The sequence below is a fragment of the Pseudochaenichthys georgianus genome, chromosome 6 (assembly GCF_902827115.2).
Source record: "Pseudochaenichthys georgianus chromosome 6, fPseGeo1.2, whole genome shotgun sequence".
NCBI lineage: Eukaryota > Metazoa > Chordata > Actinopteri > Perciformes > Channichthyidae > Pseudochaenichthys > Pseudochaenichthys georgianus.
The window spans coordinates 33,077,029-33,089,203 of record NC_047508.1 but is presented as its reverse complement, the minus strand read 5'-3'; the positions used below and the strand labels follow the sequence as shown (position 1 = coordinate 33,089,203).

Below are 12,175 nucleotides of genomic sequence, written 5' to 3'. Positions count from 1 at the left end.
AGTACTGTATGAAGCACAAGTAAAAGCGTGTTTCTGAGGATAGAGAAGTGTAGGCTGAGAGAGAAGTGGGACATCAGTCATTCAGCTGTAGCTCAGGTACCTGCAGGTGAGTGCTTCATGGAAGGGTTTGATGCTGGCGCTGCGGTCCCTTCGGACGGGTCCGGGCTCGATGGACGGCAGGCCTGTGGCGGAGGTGGTGGTGGTCCACGTGGAAGAAATCCTCCTCAGAAGACCAGGGTGGAGACTCCGCCTAATACGCTGCAAACACAGAGAAAAATGTGTGAGATATTTAACATTGTATTATGTATAACTTCTGTGAAATGCCTTGTCAACATGCTGCCGCAACAAACCAAATGTAGACATTTGGGATCAATAAATATAATCTAAAGATATTGACACTTACACAAACAGTTACTAACTACACTAATACACCCATCTTTTTATAAATAAATAACATCCTAACCCTTAATTTACTGCCGTAATAAACAAAAAAGGCATATAATTGTGTTTTACGCTTTGTCTGGAGTCAAATTGATCATCTAAATGAGACCGTTGTTTTCAGGACTCTGCCCAAGATGAAACAAAGGATTCAGCTGATAAACCCTTGAAAATGTTTCATGATTTGAGGCATTTTAATTGTTTTAGCTCTTTGGATCCAAAGGGAATCAACACAGTCATGACTGAATGGAGGACATTTGCAAGCAGCTGTGGCAATAAAGCCCCTCATGGCACATTGTTTAATACTTTGTGAGTATTGCATTGCAGAGATACACTTCATCAAAGGGAATCTGCCTCTCTGCTTCTCATTCTCTTTGTGACTTTCTTTTGTTTTGTTCTCAGTCTCTTTCTCTATCTGTCTTTTCTGTGCTCTTTCTCTGGGGTTCCCACTGGTCTGTGCCCTTGTGCTGCCTCCATCTGCTCAGTGCCATGCAGCAGCTTGGCACAGCAGCGCTACACATGGCAGGCTCTCTCCCTCAGTCTTCTGCAGGATGACCTAGTAAAGAACGCCTCAGAATCCTGAATGAGCCCATTCACAGCAATGCGTCATGTACTGAGTGCAAGCATCCACACTGCTACGCGCCGCTGGTCACTTCAACGGACATTTCACTGACTTCCATTTACGCTGGAGCCTTGAACACTTGTTCATGAACAATAAGATGGCATGATTTTAATTAGATTTGTAGATTATCCAATTTGTAATGGCACACCTTACTGTACATACAATACTGCACGAACAAACACGATTTTAGACCGAGTTTCTCCCCAAAACATCCTGTGTGTAATGGTTTTGGGATGAGAAATTGTATTGTATTGTATTTTGTATTGGATATTAAAACTGCATAAAAATATGCCTTTAACTCTCGACTTTCAAAGTGGAATAATGATGCTGTGGCACAATTGTGAAGCAGCATATTTGATAAAAGCCCTGTAGACACACACCAAAAGCAGAAACACACACATACACACATGCCCATCGGCACCAACAGCATGGTAAAAACCAGGCCATCTTCATAAAAAAAGAAAAAAAGAAAAACAGAAAAAAGAACTAAATCCGTTTCCTGCTGCTGTCAGTTTTAATCAAGGTCAATACATGGTTAAGTGAGAAATTGTAAAAGTTTAAACATTTTATAATTAGTCGTGTGTTTTGTTATCCATGTTTGATACAGTATGGGCTTCAGATCTAGTGGCTTTTTGCGCAGCACATAGAACATGCCATGTGTTTGGTTTTTGGAAAAGAGCTTGAATCAGTATGCACCCCGATGGACATCAAACTCTTGGCCAGGAGGCAGAAAAGCAAGCGCAGGGCTTTCCACTCCGCACTAACCACCTTCACTCCTCCTGAGCCGGCACGTGGTCTCTGGGGAGCCGAGTCCTAATGAGTGCAGCCTCACTCGCCACTCCACAGGCACACTTTGTCTTAGCTACTTTTAAAAAAGTTCAGACGTTGTAAAAAGAGCACCTGTCAACCAAAAAGATTGGCTCGATTGCAGCGCAGGCATCGACCAATCGCCAGCTTCCAAGACAGCCAGGACAGGGATCTTCCTCAGATTGATAACAGGATCCATAACTGTGGTGGGGGGTCTAGTGTTGTTGACACTTACCCATCCCTCTTTGTAACCTTTGGAGAGATGTGTTCACCTTCATGTTGCCTCTCCTCTTTTACACGACACACACACACACACACACACGCACGCACGCACGCACGCACGCACGCACGCACGCACGCACGCACGCACGCACGCACGCACGCACGCACGCACACACACACACACACACACACACACACACACACACACACACACACACACACACACACTGTCTGGCTCCTCACATCTGTCATGTTGACACAGCTGTGGCTATGAAAGGGAGAACAGGGCTCGGAGCAGAAGAGGCGCTCTATTTTTCTTCACTCAACTGAAAATACACTCCTTTATTTGATGCTAAAAGCTCTGAGAGCAGGAAGCACTCATTAGCTGAAACACGGGCTAAAAGATTAACATGTGTGTGGAGGGCTGTGTAAATCATTTGTCCTTAATAAAGTAGACTTCACTTTTTATTTTACGATTATTTCAGCTGTTTCTTAAAAAAAAAAAAGACTACTCTGTATGAACAATTCTGACTTTTTATATTTGGGTAAGATTCCTTCCTAGCAACTAGGCAAGGCAAGGCAAGTTTATTTATACAGCACCTTTCAGCACACGGCAACCCAAAGTGCTTTACAAAATAAAATAAAAGACATTTAAGAATAGAGGAAGCATATTATAAAAAGGCATTTAAAAACAGGCATTTAAAAAAGCAAAGATAATAAAATAAACACAACAGGTTTAAAATACATGGATGAAAGCCAAACTGCAGTTTGAATTTGAACAACTCATCTAAATGCAGCATCACATTTAATCTGGATTTAAAAGTATTAACAGTTGCAGCTGACCTGCAGGATTCAGGGAGTTTGTTCCAGATGAACGGGGCTTACAAACTAAACGCTGCTTCTCCATGTTTAGTTCTGACTCTTGTAACAGAGAGCAGACCTGTCCCAGAAGACCTGAGACTCCTGGATGGTTCATACTTTTGCAGGAGATCGTTAATATAATTTGGTCCTAAACCATTTAGTGCTTTAAAGACCAGCAATAGTACTTTAAAATCAATTCTTTGTCAGACTGGAAGCCAGTGTAAAGACTTCAGAACTGGACTGATGTGATCCACTCTTTTAGTGTTAGTGAGGACTCGAGCAGCGGCGTTCTGAATCAGCTGCAGCTTTCTAATGGATGTGTGAGACCTGTGAAGACACTACTAAAGTAATCGAGTCTGCTGAAGATAAAAGCATGGACAAGCTTTTCTAAATCCTGTTGTGACATTAGTCTTTTAATCCTAGATATGTTCTTTAGGTGATAGTATGCTGACTTAATAACTGTTGTAATGTGGCTGTTACATTTCAGGTCTGAGTCCAGCACCTAGAGTTCTAGCTTTATTCGTTGTTTTGAAGTCTGCTGACTGAAGCTCTGCGATGACTTTTAATCGTTCGCTCCAAAAACAATAATCTCAGTTTTCTGTTTGTTCAATTGGAGAAAGTTCCTACTCATCCGGTCATCGATGTGCGCAATGCACTTACTCAGTCTTGTAATCGGAGAATAGTCTCCTGGTGACATTTTTAAATAAATCTGGGTGACATAGGTGTCCTGCCGGTGAAATGTAAATCATGATTCTTCCTCTTCACTTCAGAATCACAAGGAATGTGCTTTGGTGTATAATGGCGCATTTAAGATGTAAAAAGATTAAACATATTTTAGAACTGTATTTATTGAAGTACAACTGTGAAAAAAAGAGGATATTTGCAAGAAATCTTTACAAAATAGTAACTAACTACAGTACACATATTACTACTAACTTAATAATAAGACATAATCAGAATATCAAGTGAAAGTGCTGTGCAGCTTCAAACAGGGTACAATTGAACAGAAATGTGAAACATATACAGAGCAAGGTTCACAGTATGAGTGTGAGGAATTGCTCACATGATTTCACGCAGCATGTAGTATCTATTGGAGGAGTTCTGAGTTTGAAATGCATGTCCTTACCTTATGGATGGACGTTTTCCCTTCTTTCTCCGGCCCCTCCTCTGAGTCGGAGAAGGTGTAGGCATCGCTGGGGTTGAGCAGGGGAGCAGGGCGCGGTCGGTGCAGCGGCTGGAAGGTGAGCTGGGTGGTGAGCAGGTTGCTGACGGCCCGCAGCGAGGTGCAGGTGTTGGGGGGCAGAGAGGGGTCAGCCAGCAGGTCTGAGATCAGCCCGTGGGCCTCTCCCATCACTGCTATGTCCACCATCACAGTGGTGCCTGATGACTGTAGGGAGACAGAGAAAGGAGAAATGAACATCATTGCTGCTGGGGCTAATGTGAGTTGATGCTAATGAATGATAGCATCTGATAGTGGCTGTGTGCAGCTTATTGGCAGCAGTTGTGAAGAGCAGGTGGGAAAACTATGTCAGCAGCTCCCAGGTGAGGACATAATGTGGTTAACGGAGACATTGGCATCACTTGTGTTCTTTAACTGAAGGTGAAAGTATGCTGAAGTTATACGTTTTAGTTTAGGCACAGAGACACACTTTTTTAACTCTTTCTATTGGAAAAGTGCAATGACTCCAATATTAATTTTTAAGTATAATCCTAACTTATTCTTAAACTTTCAGCAATACATTCTATTTGACCTCAAATCTACACAGGATTTGGCATCTTAAGCATATTATTTTTGCGTTTCTTATTTTGATTTAGTCTCGATGCTCTCATTAGTGTTGATTTTGGCAACAGAAAGCTAGGAGTGTTGACAAACCGAAGGGACACTACCTACCCAGCGCCAATCCGCATAAGGACACAGTTAGTGACTAGTAACTAGTTGGAGAACATGGAGCAGCTACTGTTAGATGTGTATTGCTCTGGTTGACAGAAAACATTGAACAATTAGCCCAAGTAGCAAAAGAAGGGATGAATGCAGGTTTGAGTATTTTAATTCAATGCGTCTTTCTACATCTCTTTGCTGGGTTTTGAAATGTGATGCATATCTACACTCCACAGAAAAATATAAAATGAGTTTAACCCACTGCCTGCAACAAAGAGTGACTTTACAGCAGCTCTAACGGTTGTTATTCTGACCTCCAGTTGTCTAACCTCTCACCTTGCTGCAGTGAGGATGAGGTGTACTGCACACTCCTTACTGCTGCTGACTGTTGTTGTACACATTTAACACCATTTATAATAGTAACACACAGATGTAGGTGGTTCAGCCTGCAGAAGGACTACTAGTACATTTCCATTTTGCTGATATTTGAAACATACTTTTCTTTACAAAAAGTTTGGAATGCAGTACTTTTACTTGTCACGGTTAGAGTATAGTACCCTGCCTTATTGCTACTTTTTCTTAAGTAAAGGCTCTGATTAAATATCTCACTTCTAGACTTTCTTTATTCATACAACAAAGACTTGGTTTAAAACTACCACAGAACACACACAGCCATTTAGCTCAGGGAAAAAACAATATGGAACAAATTAAAACAAATGATACCAATAAATATTCCCAATATGGAACAAATTAAAACAAATGATACCTATAAATATTCCCAATATGGAACAAATTAAAACAAATGATACCAATAAACAATTCCCAAACACAACAATAAGTAAGTAAGAAAACAATAGACACTTTACTTTGGATTCCTATCATAGGAGACATATTTAATTCCCCGTGTGGAACTGCGATCCTGCCAAGCTTTGTAGACTGTATTATAATTGTGGTATCACATGCACTGGCACACTTACATCCACTCGCACATCAAAGGCTTGATTCTGTACCTTATATGGTTCCTTTTAGCTCAGAGAAGCAACAGCGTGAGGAGGAGTAGGGAGTGGTACATCACAGTTGTAGGAGTTGACAACAACAGGAGGTTGACACATGTTCAGAACAGCTGTGCAATACTTAATGCTTAATGAATGGCCTCATTAGCACTGTCTCCGCTAGAATCTGACCTTTGACCTCCCCACTCCTGACCCCTGAGACATCTAACAGCCATAATTTGTTCCTGATCGTCTGCCCTAATGCTGCGAAGGCTTCAGCACGCCTTGTTTTTGCAGGGAAAAGTGAAAAGTTCACAACTAGCTCTTAAATGCCAGTGCCTAGAGCAGCTCCACAATGACAACTACACGCAGGTCTGTCTCGGCTGCCAACAAATGTATCCAATAGGACCGCGAGTTCCCTTTTCCCCTCGAAGAATGTTATCAGATTGTTCTCCCCCAATGTCCCCTTCACTCAGACACCAGCAGCCATGCACCAGACTTGTTCTGTTTACACTGAGTGGCAGGAGGTTGACTCCAACAACACATGTGTGAACACCTTTCATTTGTCTCCAGCTGTGGGAGCAGTGCTGGTTTCGCATTTTATTTTCCTTGTGGTATCAGATAAGTCACTGTATTTATATGTTTCCAATCGGACTGCAAGATTACAAAAGCCATGTGTTCAGCGGGTGTCAGGGCATTCCTCCACACACGGTGATCCACACGTGATGATGACGCACATTTATTGATAAACCTCACACATGGTCAGTACTGGGACCGAGCTAATCTCTTTTTAAGTCCTGTGGGATGGCTGATGAACGTTAATGGACAGACAACTATTGTACTCCCCTCATCTCTCCTCTTCTCCACATCTTTTACTTCTCCTCCCTATCCTCTGAAGCATGCTGTGAGGATAACATATAAACACCTGTCTCTCAGCTCATTTACAGACTGATTTAGGAGCTCACTAAAGAGGGGGTTTAACAGAATATAGCTGCTGGAGAACATCTGTCTGTCCTCAGCATCTCCAAACACGCATGCGTGCACACACAAACAACTGATGTGCAACTCCTACAAACTGAAACCCCCCGGGCGCTGTACACTAGCTGCCCACTAGCTGCCCACTAGCTGCCCACTAGCTGCCCACTAGCTGCTCACTGCTCCTAGTACTAGACTCCTGGTAGGATGGGTTAAATGCAGAGGCCACATGTCACTGTGTGTGCTGTGTGCTCTGCATGTGTGACCATTAAAAGAGGGTTTCATCCCTCCCAATTCTATCCAATTCTATCTATCCCTAGTTTTCATAACACTGGCAATACAAAAGTTAAAACAAAACATATGTTGCAGGATAAAGACTGACAGTCAAATAAATAGAGTATCCAGAGGATGCAGAACTAAGACACACATGTGTATCCGTTTAAGCACTTTCCAAGGACGGTTAGAATTGTGTCACCAAGCTTGACTTCCTAATGAACTGGACCATAAAAGGGGAGGGAATAATACATGTGCTGGGTTTGACTATGCACTGTGAGTAAAAACGTAATACCTAAAACCTTAGGTTAAAAAATAAAACGCAATGAAAGTTCCAGGTGCATGGTTAGGATTTGAGATGTAGGGACACAGTGGGGACCTTGCTTCCAATGAATTTTGATTAAACTTAATTAGCTGAAAAAATGGCAAAAAAACAAGCCCTCTCGTCTCCACATTAAGACCCTCTCACTGAACCGCTCTACAGAATGTGAGATGATACAGAAGGGCTTTTAAAGAAAGCTGGCAGCAGGAAAAGCAGAAAAATGTAAAGTCCTGACCATCACTGGCATGAGCTTTTATATGTATCGCTTTAAAAAGTTGTGTTTGTCTGGAAGATACGTCAAGATGTGCCTAATCTCCCAAAAGTCTGCAACCTAAAACTTGAGAATCATCAATGGACATCCTGCAACAGATCGAATTATAAGTAAGTTACGATATCATAACGTTATATAAGCAGTTCCTGTCAGGTTCGATGATCTTTTTCATTCATCAGCCACAGCTATCTCCGCAGCAGCAGGCTTCACTTGCTGAGAGGATAGATCTCATAGGAGCCCCATACAGTGACCTCTGTCTGGGAAAAACCACTGTGAGTATCCAAGAAAAAAAGCTTTTGGGCAGATGTTATGATGGAGCTTTTAAAATTATTGATATTTTTCTGAAAACACCACGGTGGATGTGCTTACCTTGGACACTTCTGCAGTGTTTGTAAATTCTTTTAAACGTCATTAAAATCAATGTATTTTTTACATTTCCTGTGAGGCTGTATATTCTGTGTGTTTAATGACTTATTTTTCTAAAGGTTCTCCTAAGCATACATTCTCTTTTTACTGCTGCATTACACCACCTTCATAGTTACACACATTCACATCTGGAAACTGTCAACAGCTGTCTGCCACTGGCTCACACTCCTCTCTGTAGAGACTCTTCTGAGAAATACACCCATCACTGTTAGGGAGACTGAATCTCGGAATTGTGTGGAGGAGAGATGGGAGTAACCACTCTAAATTATAGAGAGGAGGCAAAGGTTGCTTCTTTGAACATTGAAACAACAGCTTCCTCGGTTTGAAAATGATTCATAATTCCTCTGTTTCTAAGTGAGACAGATCTTTGTTTTCAAAAGACATATACACACGAACTGTGGCCTTGAAGACAGCTGGCATCAGCAGGCCTGCACGTTGAGAAAATTACAAATCCCTCTTCTGGTTAGTTAATATATACAGTAAGCACATGGGATGAGGGGCTCACCTTGCACGAGGCACGGGCCGAGGAGGTGGAGTTGCAGCAATCTTTGACTCAAGTTTACTTATCAATACTAAACCAAAATTAAATTATACCTCCTTTGAAAGCCTCGTTTTTAGTCTTACGCATCCGACCTGGAAAACTTTGCAGCCAATCTTATTTGTTACAGTGTATCGTGCACCAGGTCCTTATTCAGAATTCTTATCAGAATTCTCTGAGTTTTTATCAACTTTGGTTCTTAAAACAGATAAAGTAATTATCGTAGGTGACTTTAATATTCATGTTGACGATGATAAAAATAGCCTTACTGTTGCATTTAACTCTATATTAGATTCTGTTGGTTTCTGTCAGAGTGTAAATAAACCAACCCACTACATAGATTAGCTCCATGGCATAATGCCGAAACCCGCAAAATAAAGCAAAAGTCTAGACAACTTGAAAGGATATGGCGTTCCACTAAACTTGAAGAATCTCGTTTAATTTGGCATATTACTCTCAATGAATATAAGAAAGCACTGCGTAAAGCGAGAGCAGCCTACTACTCTTCATTAATAGATGAGAATAAGAATAATGCAAGATTTCTTTTCAGCACTGTAGCCAGGCTGACAGAGAGCCACAGCTCGATTGAGCCTTCTATTCCCATAGCAGTCAGTAGTAATGATTTTATGTGCTTTTTTAACGATAAAATTGTTACTCTTAGAAACAAAATGAATGACCTCTTGCCTTTGACCAGTATAGTGTTATCAACAGCTCCCGGAAACGTAAGTTCTAATATTACACTAGATAGTAAACTAGAATGCTTTTCAGCCATAAACCTTGAACAATTACATTCAATGATTCTCTCTTCTAAACCATCAACGTGCATGTTAGACCCAATTCCAACTAAGCTGTTGAAGGAAGTTTTTCCATTAATTAGCACTTCTTTATTAAATATTATGAATATGTCTTTATTATCAGGCTATGTTCCACAATCATTCAAAGTAGCAGTGATAAAACCGCTTCTTAAAAAGCACAACCTCGATCCAGAGGTTTTAGCCAACTATAGACCTATTTCTAATCTTCCGTTCCTCTCAAAAATTATTGAGAGAGCGGTCGCAAAACAGCTGTGTGATTACTTAAAAAACAAAGATTTATTTGAAGATTTTCAGTCTGGCTTTAGAACACATCATAGCACAGAGACAGCTCTGGTTAAATTCACAAATGACATTCTAATAGCCTCAGACAAGGGACTTGTCTCTATTCTTGTTTTGCTCGATCTCAGTGCTGCATTTGATACTATCGACCATGATATCCTATTGCAAAGACTAGAGCACTTAGCTGGCATACAGGGAACTGCTTTAGGCTGGTTTAGGTCCTATCTATCTGAACGCTCTCAGTTTGTACGTGTTAACGATGAATCTTCCATGCAAACCAAAGTTAGCCATGGAGTGCCACAGGGCTCAGTGCTCGGACGTATTTTGTTCACATTATATATGCTTCCGTTAGGCAATATTATAAGGAATCATTCTGTAAACTTTCATTGTTATGCGGATGATACTCAACTATATTTATCAATCAAGCCTGATGAAATTAATCATCTAAATAAAATTCAAGACTTAAGGACTTAAAAACGTGGATGACCTTAAACTTTTTGATGTTAAACACGACCAAAACTGAAGTTATTGTACTTGGCCCGAAGAATCTACGAAAACAAATTATCTAAAGATATACTAACTATGGATGGCATTAATTTGGCCTCCAGTGAGACTGTAAGGAATCTTGGTGTTATATTTGATCAGGATAATCAATTTCAAGGACCGCCTACTTCCATCTACGTAACATTGCAAAAATCAGGCATATCTTGCCTCAAAACGATGCAGAGAAACTAGTCCATGCATTTGTTACTTCTAGGCTGGATTATTGTAACTCTTTATTATCAGGGAGTACCAAGAAGTCAGTCAAGTCGCTTCAGCTGATTCAAAATGCTGCAGCTCGTGTACTAACCAGAGTTAGGAAAAGGGACCACATTACTCCTGTTCTGGCTGCCTTACACTGGCTCCCTATAGAACACAGGATATAATTTAAAATTCTTCTTCTCGCCTACAAAGCCCTTAATGGGCAGGCGCCATCTTACCTTAAATAACTCATTATACCCTACTGTCCTACTAGGGCATTGCGTTCCAAGAATGCAGGGTTGTTGGTTGTTCCTAGAGTCTCTAAAAGTACAATGGGAGCCAGAGCCTTTTCTTATCAAGCTCCACATTTGTGGAATCAGCTTCCAGTTTGTGTTCGGGCGGCAGACACCCTATCCATTTTTAAGAGTGCGCTTAAGACCTTCCTTTTTGATAAAGCTTATAGTTAGGGCTGATTAGATTCCGCCCCTAGTTTTGCTGATATAGGCTTAGTTTGTCGGGGGACATCTTACTTCTTCCTTCTCTCTGTCTATACCTGTGTACTCTCATGTTCCGATTAACCCAGCTTCCCCAAATGTCTTTCTTTTTGGTGTCTATATATGCCGGGATCCGGAGTCATGGATGATCCTGCGGTCCTGTGTCCTGGATCGCGAGCCCTGGATCGCGAGTCGTGGCTGTGGTCCTGGATCATCGGTCCTGGATGGATATCCTCGTGGATTCATCTTCCTATTATACACACATGCATTTCCAAACATTTGGACTACCTATGTTGCAAATGTATTATCTTTCAATTTACACACGGCATCTATTGCACGTCTGTCCGTCCTGGGAGAGGGATCCCTCCTCTGTTGCTCTCCCTGAGGTTTCTCCCATTTTTCCCTTTAAACTGTGGGTTTTCTTCGGAAGTTTTTCCTTGTACGATGTGAGGGTCTAAGGACAGAGGGTGTCGTATTGTCATACTGATATTCTGTACACACTGTGAAGACCACTGAGACAAATGTAACATTTGTGATATTGGGCTATATAAATAAACATTGATTGATTGATTGACCTGCAATCTACACTGTTTGGTTTGTTTATTATGGTCAGTTTTGCCTTTGGGGTAGTGAAAACAATTAGACCCACTCTCCTGATAGAGTAACGCTTAGAAGGAGATACTTTGACATTTAGCGGAATAACTTTTTTTCACTTAATTGCATATATATAAGAGGATGGTTTTTATTGTAGCCTAAATATAAAGCTACCATTATTAGCCAGTTAGGTTAGCACAGAGACTGGAAACTGTTGAAAACAGACAGCCTGGCTCTGACTAACGCTGCATCTTTTTAAAGAAATAGGCTAGCTGTAAGATATTTGAGGCACCTTAACAGCTGGATCATTTAAAAAAATATTTATTAGACATTTTCTGTGCCATTGCAGATTTACTTGTGCCATTCAGGAAGTAATATTTTTGGAGCATATGGATTCTTTCCTGCTTGCAGTCATTTGGTATTTTCGGGGCTGGCCAATCTTTTGCATTTAACTGGAAGGAGGCAGACGGATTTTAAAAGGTTGAACAGTTCCTGTTTCGGCTGATGCCAGCTCCTGACACACCCACTGATCCTCTCTTAATCTGGCCTCTTTGCCAGCACCGCTGGTCACACTTAAACCACAAATCTGTGAAATATTTGGTCACAAGCCCCCAGCTATGGTTGAC

General features: G+C 41.2%; 1 protein-coding gene across 2 annotated transcripts in view; it reads right to left on the bottom strand.

Moving 5' to 3' along the window:
* Positions 1 to 12,175, bottom strand: part of LOC117448316 (cGMP-inhibited 3',5'-cyclic phosphodiesterase 3A-like) — an 80,430-nt gene that overhangs the window by 23,466 nt on the left and 44,789 nt on the right. For both annotated transcript variants that reach the window (XM_034085561.1, XM_034085562.1), the window contains exons 3-4: positions 4,077 to 4,337; positions 101 to 258 (exon numbers count right to left, since the gene is read on the bottom strand). In XM_034085561.1, coding sequence (XP_033941452.1) covers positions 101 to 258; positions 4,077 to 4,337 — 419 coding nt within the window. The remainder of the gene's footprint in view (positions 1 to 100; positions 259 to 4,076; positions 4,338 to 12,175) is intronic.